We start from the raw sequence: 10,506 nt of genomic DNA, 5'->3' as shown, positions 1-10,506 counted from the left end.
TAGAGGGTGCTCTCTAGCTTTCTCTGTCTCTGGCGAGCACACGTGCCCTATGGCAAAACTGAAAAACAGTCTCCCTGAGGAAGGACTCACAGCAGCTGCTGCTCGGGCCAACAGTGGCTACACCTCCGCTTCCTTCTGCCCCGTGCTTGAGCGGCACAAGAGCCCAGCAGTGACCTCGCCCTCTTCAGCCCGTTACCAGGTGGCAGGCAAGGGACGGGGAGAACCTGCTGGATCTAGCGGGAGTGGGCGGTGGAGTGCAGACCCTGGCCCGGGCCACTGCCCCAGCGCCCACGCCATGCACACAGCACTCCTGGTCCCTGTGACAGGAGGGCTAGGCAGGGTTTCCGCTCCCACCCAGTACTGCCACACGGCAGCAGGCAACCGATGCCAGGAGGGAGCGGCAGGCCCTCACCGTGCAGGGATATGGCCCTCGTGCTGTTCTAAGGCACCCCGTGCTCAGAGCTGTGATTCTCAGCTGGGGGACACAGCTGGCAGTGCCTGGGGACATTTGGGTCAACACGACTGGTAAGGGGAGTGCTCCTAGCATCTAGTGGGTACAGACCAGGGACGCCACTCAACATCCCACAGTGCTCAGAGCAGCTCCTCCCACCCACCCCCCACCCCCCGCATGAAGACCTGTCCTGTGCAGACTGTCAGCAGGGGCGCCATGGAGGGACGCTCACCTGGAGAGAGAGCTCTATCCAAGTGAAGCAACCCCAGAGGAAGGCCAAGCCCCATGTCGTGTTAATCTGGCACCCATGGCCCCTGGTGAGAGTCTGGCGTGATGAGCTCCAAGGCAGGAGAACCTACTAGAATGCTGGCCTTCGGCTTGGACTTGCAGAAGGAGGCCACCTGCTGGGGTGTGCAAATCCTTCGCCATGGACACAGAGCATGCCACTGTGCCTGGATGGCATTTGAGGAATGGGCCGTGGGAGGAGGGAGGAAGGCCCTAGGCCAACAGCGCTGGACAAAGGGCAGCGTGAGGCCTATGCTCATGGGGCGGGTTGCCACGTCCACGCGGCAGTGACCTGTGCCGGCCTCACCGGGAACCTGCTGTTTCTCTCCCCCAGGGGAGCAAAGCGAAACCACAGGGCACAGAGAGCCAGAGGCCACTGGAAAGCACACCTCCGTGGGTGAGCGGTGCAGACCATGGGAGGGAGCTCATCTGGGCAGGGCTAGACGTGGAGCCCCAAGTGTCCACAGCACGGCTGTCCATCCATCCAGGCCCCCAGGGGAGTGTGTGCTCCTCTCCTCCATGAGCTGACTTGGTTAGTAAAGGTGCCACTGACCCAGGGGTTCTTCAGCTGCAACCACAGTAGCCCACCACTACTGGGAGACTTACTGTCCACCACTCCCTTCCACGCAGGATAAGGATCTGAGGGGGGCCCTCTTGCCCTCTGTCAGGGTCCAGAGGCCCCTGGGATGGCACTGAGGCCCAAAGGGGGGCAAAGGTGACCGCTGAGGACCATCGCGTCAGCTTAGTATCCAGGGACCTAGGAGCCAGCCCCTGTGTGCCATGGGCCTGGCGGCCAGCCTGCAGGACTGCGGGGAACGAGCGATGGGAACTCATGGGCGGGACAAAGCCTGGGCACTGGCCGTCCGGCACTGGGCCAGGTGCAGGCCCCGGAGTGGCAGGTAAACCAGATGCAGGCCCACCCACTGCAGGAGGATTGATGTGACACGTGCACGATGCCTATAGCCCGGCATGTCCAGGTGACAATGACAGTCCAGGGCACTATGAGAGGAAGGGACAACGGGAGGGACTAACCTAGACTCTCAGTGGAAGGAGCCGTCCAGGAGGCCTCCGTGAGGACGTGGCAATGAAGCCGAGACCCTGAGAAGGAGCATGAGGCAGTGGGGGCCGGGGGGGGGGGTGAACGCGTGTGCACATGTGTATGCCTACGTGAAAACTATATGGAGAACGTCTACATGGAGGACGTGCCCTGGCCAGGCAAGTCGGCACAAAACACCCGACGCAGTGGTGCAGCAGATAGGCCATGCTCTACCGTGTGGAGGCGACTGGCAAAGGTGCCAGGTTCACGACCCAGGTCCTCCTGTACACGCATGTCTGTGCTCCCGGCTAGCGGGAGTGGCTCGTGGTGTAGTCCGTGTTGAGGGTGCTTGTCTGTCTGTCTTCCTCATGGGAGGAATCCATAAATAAACTTGAAAGAAAGCAGAGGCAGCTGGCACTGCTCTGACCAGCAGGGAGAGTGAGGTTGAGGTGTCTGGGTGAGCGAGGGCCAGAGCCACGGGGGGCGAGCCTGAAGGGACACCGAGTCACGCAGGGCTGAGCCTGGGCGAAGCCTTGCACCAAGCACTCGGCCTTCCCTCCGAGGGTCGCGGAGGAGCAGGGGCGCTTGCTCACACCTCTGCTCTCTCGCACGGCCTGGGGGGCAGCAGCTGGGGCCGTCGGGAGGACGTCGTGGTGTCTAGTGAGAAGATAGCAGCTTGGAGTGGCCGATGGCAGTGGAATCACTTCCCGCTCTGCACCTCTGCCTGCCTTATTAGGGCCACGTCAACCCCTTGGTTCAGAGGACATGCTCAGCGGACATCTGTGCCCTCCTCCACCTAGGAGCATCTGACGGCCACCAAGACATCGTCGCTAGTGGGGGCTTCCAGTACGAGGAGCTGCTAGGGGGGCTTAGAACTGTTCCTCGGGCCCCTTCAGCAACGGACCCCCACGCCTGGAAGGGGAGGCCGAAGAGAGTGTCTCAATATCGCTCCCCATCCTATCCCTGGCTTTACTCCGAGGCAATCAAGCCTATGCCCAGCCCACGCGCAGGGGGGACTGCGGTCCCTTGAGCCCTAGGGTCAGAGGGCTTTAGAGAGTGTTCAGGGCTCTTGGAAACCAGCTTTTCCAACTGCAGGTGAATGTAAGACTGGTGGGGGCTGCCGTCCATCTCCGACTGGAGAGGCATGGCCGCACAGGGGCGGTCACAGACGTCGTGATGCAGGGATGGGAGGGCCTGCCCACTGGAAGGCCTGCTTTGGGAGGTGGAGATGTCAGCTTGGCGAAGCTTGAGCCAAGCAGGTTTGCAGTCAGCTGTGAGGTCTGCAGTGTGATGACCCCCAGTTGCTCAACCTCCCTGACCCCAAGGACGCTGAGGCCAAAGGGGGGGGTGATGTACAAACAGATCCAGCTCCTCCCACGGCCTCTGGCAGATGGCAGGTGCTCACTACACCATGGTTGCCAGAGCCGAGGACGAAACCAGGGTGACTGGGTGCGGCCGTTTGCAGGGATCTTAAATGCTCACTTGTGGTTTGAGCGAGACTCACGGCTGTGTGTAACCAGGTTTGCCCCAGTGGTTCCACCTGTTTATTGACTCCGCTGTCACTTGGCTCTGGGCTGGAAACAGCAAGTTAAGACACAGGCGAGGGGCCAGCAGGTGGTGTGGTGGCTAAGGCACTGCACTCCCACGCGGACTCCCTCGTGGCAGTTCACGTTCTGGACCTGGTGGCTTGCTTTCTCACTCCCTCTCTCTCTCTCAGTCTCTCTCTGTCTTTGGTGAGTGCACATGCTCTATAGCAATTTTTAAAAAATATCTAATAAATAAGATTAAATAAGCAATTCTGAAAAGATAATAAAGACACAGGAGAGACAGGTGACTCCAGTCCCAGTAGGGGGCGCTGCCGGAGAGAGGCCCATAGGAAAGCGGACCCAGGCTGGTGGGGCTCAGGCTGGGCCCCCGGTATTTGTCAGCCCTCTACTGGTTACACGTTTAACTAAAGTCACAGAGGGACATTTGTTGACTCAAGAAACTTGAAGAGGGCTTAGGGGCTTCACTGGCTACCTCCGGCAAAGGGTCTCACTCCTTGCTCCGTCTGGGCCACTTCTCCTTTAGCTGCATTCCCACGCTCTCCTGCCAGTGGACCAGCAAAGGAATTAGGCGTGACCTCAGTCTCAGCCAGTGACCCCCAAAGTCATCTTCTCTCCCATCGTAACAAACTCCAGGGAAAGAAAGGCTCTGATTGGCCCAGTTTGGGTCATAACCCATGCCCTTGAGCCAATCACCATGAGCAGGGGCACACCTGGGTTGCCTGCCTTCTACCATCGCTAGAGGTGGGAGAAGAGGCCTGATGGGAGCCAGCTAGGTGGCGTGGTGGTTAAGGGGCTGGATCCCACACAGCCAACCGCATGGTTCAAGTCCCAGACCACGTGGTCTGAAAAGCACTCTGGGCATATGAGCACGTGTGCCCCAAAGAGGAAGTCCTTTTTCACTTCCTTTCTCTCTCTCTGGTGTGCACATGCGTCCTATAGCAAATGAAAAAATAATAATAAATAAAAAAATAAAAGGAAGAAGCAGCAGCCCGATGGGCCCCAGGAGAACTCCACAGGCTAGAGAGGCAGCTTCCCAAAGACAGAGGTGACATGGAAGATGAGCTTCAGAGAAGGGGTTAGCCAGACAAATAAGTGGAAGACAGACCCTCCAGGACCGAGTGGCAGGAACGAAGCCCAGGGACCAGAGAGATGATCACTGGAGGACCGGGTGGGATTGGGCCTGGTCAAGCAGGGGCAGGGGGAGCAACAGCCAAGGAGGAAGCAGGGAAGGCTGTGACTCAGGCTAGCAGGCCCAGTCCGTACAGAAAGCATGGGGAGCCGTGGCAGGATCTAAAGTACCGTGACGACACTGGTAGTGGATTAGAACGGTGCAGAAGAAAACTGGAGAGCCCAGACGGAATGCTGTGGCCCTCAGGATGAGACCCTGTGACATCCCAGCCTTTGGGCAGTGGCAGTGGGGGCAGAGGAGGGACAGGAACCAGGGGCGGCTGGATGGTCAGACCCGGGCAGCACTGGCCTGCAGACAGCAGGTACTGTCTGTGCCTGGGCCGGCGCCCTCCTGAGCCCAGGAGAAGAGTGCTGAGGGCAAGGAGACAGGGGCCCTGATGTGGAGGGTGGAGGGAAATTGACAGAGCAGGAACGGGTGTGCCAGGCAGACCCAGCTGCAGCGTGCGTTGGGGACGAAGGGGCGGTCGAGTGGAGAGCTCACTCTGGAGTTAAACGGAGGTGGCAGGAGGCTGCGGAGGAGGTTGTGAGGGGTAAGGCTTCTGCCTTTAGGAAAAAGAGGGAGCCGTACCTTTCCCAAGTGGGAAGAGCCGGGGGAGCAGAACCTCAGGCAGGGAGCACCCCAAGAGGCCTTGCTATGTCAGGTGGGAGGGCCATGAGACGAGGACGAGGAGGACACCTGCGAGGTAGAGGATCTGAAAAAGACGAGGGGACAGAACAAGCGAGTAAACGCCGATGTAGACAGTATAAACACGGCTTACAGCAGCGGGCGGTTTCATTGACAAAATGCAAAAGTGGAGAAAACAGAATGAAGACGACTGCAGCGAGTCTCCACGCAGGGCAGGCAGGATCGCAGCTTTGAAGCTGCTTCCTCATGTCCATCAGTCCCTGTGGCCGTCCTGGGCAGGGTTTGTGCATGTGGAGGGCCAGTAAAGGAAAACAAAACAAAACAAACAAATAAACAATAACCAGCTAGGCCCAATAGTCCAGGAGCCTCCTGGGCTGACCCGGGTAGATTCTGTTCAGGGGTCTAAACAGCAAGCATGACACAGCAGCTCATCTGATCCACGTGGCAACTCCCCGCTCGGAGGCCGTCAGCCTCGGCTGCAGCCTCCGGGCAGCCTGGGCGAGAGATCAGGACCCAACCTGGGACTCCCTGCAGGGGGCTCGTTTTCCACCAAGTTTTACTCGGTGTGTCTTCTCATCTGACCCAGGCAGTGGCTGCTTCTTGCAGCTGTTGATTAATCACTATCCCCAGCACGTGCTCCTGGGGGAGCTTGGGAAGCCAGTCCCAGGGCACAGGCTGGCATCATGCTCTGTCTCTGGACGTGTGCCAGGCCGTCTGGGATGGCCCCTGGGGATGCGCACTCTTCCTTGCCCAGCTCCTCCATGGGAAGGGAACCCCACCACGGCTCCCTCTCCCCATCTTTGCAGGGCCTGCCAGCTCGGCCTCAGTGGGGGCAGATGACACAAAAGATGACCCTGGAATCAGGAGAGCTCCAGCTTCGCCGGGACCCTGAGCCCAGAGGCGGGCAGAGAAAATGGGCCTCAGGTGGCTGGCAGGTCAGGCCGAGCTGGGACTGGAATCCTGTTTTCCAGGAGCCTCTGGAGGCCGGGAATCTTTCCACTATGCTCCCTGAGTATGTAATCATTACTGTCGCCAAGGATGGAGCAGCAGCGGTGGACCCACACTATCCTGCAGCCCAGGGCTCCTCAGGCAGGCAAGGAGCCAGAAGGTACAGGGACCCACACGCCCTGACCTAGATTCTGGGTTAGGGATAGAGCCTTGTTTGCTAGCGGGGTACACTGAGGCAGACTCTTCTGTAATCTCCCAGATAAGGTGGTGCTCCCCTGCACCCCTTGGGCAGACAGCATCCGTTGCCCACCGTCCTTCCCCCTCTCCCTCTGCCATGACACAGTGAGTGCAGGCACCCTCCAGAGGTGCCAGGCACAGCGATGCACGCGGGGCCCACAGAAACGCAAAGGGTTCCCAGCGCCTTGAAGACATGGGGGCCGCCGGGCGCGAGAGCGGAGCAGATGCGCGTGGCAGGAGGAGCAGGGAGTGCTGCCCAGAGAGCCGCGTGCCAGGCCGGGCGTGCCTGGCGAGCAATGGGTAGGCGTCCGGCCGCGAGCTGGGGGCGCGGGCAAGAGCCGAGGAGCTACCAAACGGACGCCGCTGCGCCAGGCGGACTCACAGACGAGCCAAGGGCCGCAGAAACGCACAGGTCGGCGCACGCCGCACAGCGACAGCAGCGAGGGCTCGGGCGCCTCCCAGGGGGAGGCGGCCAACTCTTGGCCACAGCGCGGGGAGGGGCGTGGAGCAGAGGGCGGGGCAGCGCTGTCCGTGCCCTTCCTCGCCCCGCCTCCCGGTCAGCGCCCTTGGCCGCGGGCGCGTTGTTGGTTTCGGGTTGTCAGGCAGCAGCGGTGCAGGCGGGGCGGCAGGAGGAGACCCGGCAAGTGCAGGTGCCGCTCGGTCATGCCTGGTGTCGCGGCCTGAGCCCCTCCACCCGCCGCAGACATGAAGGACAGCGGGGACTCCAAGGACCAGCAGCTCATGGTGAGACTCTTCATCCTCCTCCAGGGTCCCTGGCCTCCGACTGCCTGTCCCCTCACTTCACCCCACTAGAGGACCCGCAGGGGGGCCGGGACCTGAGGTTAGAGCAACTTCCCCCAAGTCCTAGAGGATGGTGTCCAGCCACCCTGAGTCCAAGAAAGTGCCAGACTTCAACCCCGCCCCTCTTCAGCCTCCCAGGAGAACCCTACCCCCTAAGCCTGTGCTGGGTCTCTGCAGCAACACTGTCCCATCCGGAAAAGCCAGGAGCAGGCAGGGCTCACCTGCCCCAGAAGGAAGGTGGGGGTTCCCGGTGAACCAGAGGGTACCCCAGACCTGGCGAAGCGGGGAGTTTAAAGGGAGTTGGGGATCACCAGTAGGAAGACAAGATGCCTTCCCCACCCACCACCATCTCCTGAACTCCCACCCCTACTCCCGGGTCAGAGGGGCCTGCATGGGGCTGGTTTGGGCTATAGCCCAGACTGTCCAAGCCAGAACTCAGTTTTCCAGGGAGTACTGGAAACAGCCTTGATGGGTCCCCAGAGCCCGAGTCTGGGACAGACAGGGAGGTGGCAGTGGGGGCAGCAGAGGGCAGAAGTACAGATTCCGGGTTATCGGTGGGGGGAGCAAGGGGGCTGCAGTGGTGAGAGGAAGTCTCGTGACCCCAGGCCACACAAGGCTTTGGGTGGCCAGGTGGGTGTCCCCCTCTCCCATTTCCTCCCAGCCCCAGCTTCTGGTATCTGGGAGCGGGCCTTTATCATAGCAGGTGGGTGGCGATGAGACTGGAGGATAATGTTACCCCGACACCCTACCTCCGTGGGGTGCACTGCTTCTCCAAAGATCCGCAGAGGCACCTGGGCCCAGCACCAAAGCAAGCCCCAGGCTTTGCAAGTTTCCCCCGGCAAATTAGAATGTGTCTCTGAAACAGTTTGGCTCGGTGGGCCTGGGGTGCCCCGCAGTGCAGGGACAGGGGGTCCCTGCCTCCAGGGGAGCATGCCGAGGAGGCCGATAAAGACAACATGGCAGCGTTGGGTCCCTCTGAAAGTGAAGAGTCCTCACTTGGCGTGAGGGCTGCTCGTGCTGCCCACACCCAGCAGGGGTTGCTCTGGGTGGGCACGAGGCTCACTCTCTCTGCTTTCTCTGGGGAGACCCATGGACAGGAAGACCAGCTGTCTCTCACTGGCTGGAGGAGACTAGGCAGAGACAGGGACCCTCAGGGGCACTCTCCCTGGTAGGAAGGTGGCCTCGGGTTGTTAGGAAGACGAGGGGACTTATCCTGCTTCGTTCCACCGCCTACTCCATCCTAGAGCCAGGGGGGGGGGGTCTGTGCCTTCAGGGTAGTACGCCACCCACGTTGGCAGGTGCACAGGCTGCCCCGGTGCCAAGGGCTCCCCGTTCAGACCCAGGGAAGCTGCGAGGGTTTCACCGGGGTGTGTGAGCGGTGCGGCCTGGAGGAGCAGGCAGCTCTCCCCGCTAGGGTGCTCCCTGCAGGGTGGGCCCCTGGGGAGCTGTGCAGACGCAGACACCCCGACACCCTGTGGGCCCTCCTCTTCTGGCCCTGACTCAGAGTTCTCCTTAGGACAAGGGAGGCCCGAGATGGCTGGACCCCGGCACAGCCACGCCTGGGGGAGGAATCCTGGGGTCATTTGTCTTCCCCGACAGGGTCCTCTCCTAATCCCAGGGCTCTGATCTTCCCTCCTAGGTGGCGCTCCGGGTCCGACCCATCAGCGTGGCCGAGCTGGAGGAAGGAGCCACCCTCATTGCCCATAAAGTGGATGAACAGGTACGCAGGGCTGGGGTGTGCAGTGGCAGGGCAGGGGTCCTCTCAGATGGGTCAGTTCACCGGGAGGGGAAGAGGGGCCCCTCTGCTGTGGCTCACCGCAGAGCCTTTCCTCTACTCGTGGAAGTCTGTGTGGTACCACTTGTGACCTCATCAATGAGCCAGGGGCTCTTCTTCTAGGAAGCCTCCCTGGGTTGACCCCAGGAGAGCTGCAAGCTTCCCTAGCCTGGGTGGACTCTGATCATTGACCTTTCATATGCCAGGGCCAGACTTCCCACCTTACTCTGCCTGGTACCCACAGAGCAGTGGGGGCTATTTCCGAGGCCTGGAGCTGAAGCCCACTCCAGATGCTCACGTGGCACTCCGTGGCTGGCCTTTTGCAGTCTTGGTCCTAATGTCACCACGAGGAGGTGAGCAGGGCACAAGAAGCAGTGTCTACCAAGTGCCCACAGCACGCGGGGACCGTGCTTTGAGCCGGGAAGCGTGAACAGGAAAGGCCCCGTCCTCTCTGGCCTCACCAGGGCGGAGAGCTGATCGCAGATGTGAGCACAGCTAGCGGGCTGCAGAGGCACGCGTGTGACCTGGCCCTGCCCGAGGTTACGAGGGGCCCTCTCCAGCGGAGGAGCTGCAGCTGGACCCCAAGGGGAGGAGGTTATCCAGTGTGTGCCAGAGGGAGAGAAACCTGACCAGAGGGCACCACATGCCAGGCCCCGTGTGGGAGGGACCGTGACGCAGAGGAGCCCAGAAAAGGCCAGGACGCTGGTATGGGGCTGCGGCTGAGGGCGCGGTGTGGAGCAGGTGTGAGCTTGGTGCCAGGTAGCAGTTCCCGCTGGTGGGACGTGCTGGCGGGGCCGGGGAGCCCACGGCGCAAGAAGCAGCTCTGGTGGGCACCTGCTGGTCTGTCAGGCTGGACTTGGGGGTACGGGGGCTGAGGCTGCAAACCTGCTTCCCTCGGGCTGGCGGCAGCCACCACCTCTAGCCATGCTGGAGCTGTGGGCACGGAGAGCCACGCGTGGCCAGCCTCCTGGTTTTTCCTCCTCTGCCCCCTTTTGATAGAGGGTGGGCTTCCTCAAAGGCCCCAAGGAAGGCAGGATGACGGGGAAGACCCTGTCTGACCTGCTCAGGCCCGGCTGGAGATGAGCATAATTGATCGTGTGGGACAGGCTCCGCCCCGTGGCAGCTGCGTGGCCTTGGGGCGAGGGGTGCTGTCAGGAGCCGTAGCTGCCGTATCTAAGCGGGGACAAGTCACATGGCCTCTGTAGCGGGACTTTTGGGCTCACACGTGCGGGACTCCCCCAGGGCCTGGCACACAGGCAGGGTGTAATGGGAGCTAGTCATGGCCGTCTGTGAAGAGGCTGGCCGTGCCCGGGTTGCTGGATGGGCTGCTGCTGGGGGCCAGGTCCGAAGAGCCAGGGAGCTCAGGAGACGAGACGGGCCAATCCACGTGAGGCCACGCCCTGTCTGTCTAACTGGTCCGGAGGATATCAGGTCCTCGGGCTGGGACAATGATGTCTCTCTGCTGCTGCCTCCCAGCTGGCGTGGGGGCTAATGCTGATGGAAACACGCTCCTGTAGGGTCCAGCCATTGTGCGCCCACACGGCCCTGTGGTAGAGACAGAGGCCCCTCCCGGAGTCCGGCTAATCCAGCCGAGTTCTGCCCGCAAGGCCGAGC

At 61.4% G+C, this 10,506-nt stretch overlaps 1 protein-coding gene across 1 annotated transcript in view; it reads left to right on the top strand.

Moving 5' to 3' along the window:
- Positions 1-7,022: 7,022 nt before the first annotated feature.
- Positions 7,023-10,506, top strand: part of KIF19 (kinesin family member 19) — a 39,136-nt gene continuing 35,652 nt past the window's right edge. The window contains exons 1-2 of the mRNA XM_006145856.3: positions 7,023-7,061; positions 8,758-8,838. Coding sequence (XP_006145918.1) covers positions 7,023-7,061; positions 8,758-8,838 — 120 coding nt within the window. The remainder of the gene's footprint in view (positions 7,062-8,757; positions 8,839-10,506) is intronic.

The sequence above is a fragment of the Tupaia chinensis genome, unplaced genomic scaffold (genome assembly GCF_000334495.1).
Source record: "Tupaia chinensis unplaced genomic scaffold, TupChi_1.0 Scaffold000159_1, whole genome shotgun sequence".
Classification (NCBI taxonomy): domain Eukaryota; kingdom Metazoa; phylum Chordata; class Mammalia; order Scandentia; family Tupaiidae; genus Tupaia; species Tupaia belangeri.
This window is presented reverse-complemented; position numbering and strand designations above follow the sequence as displayed.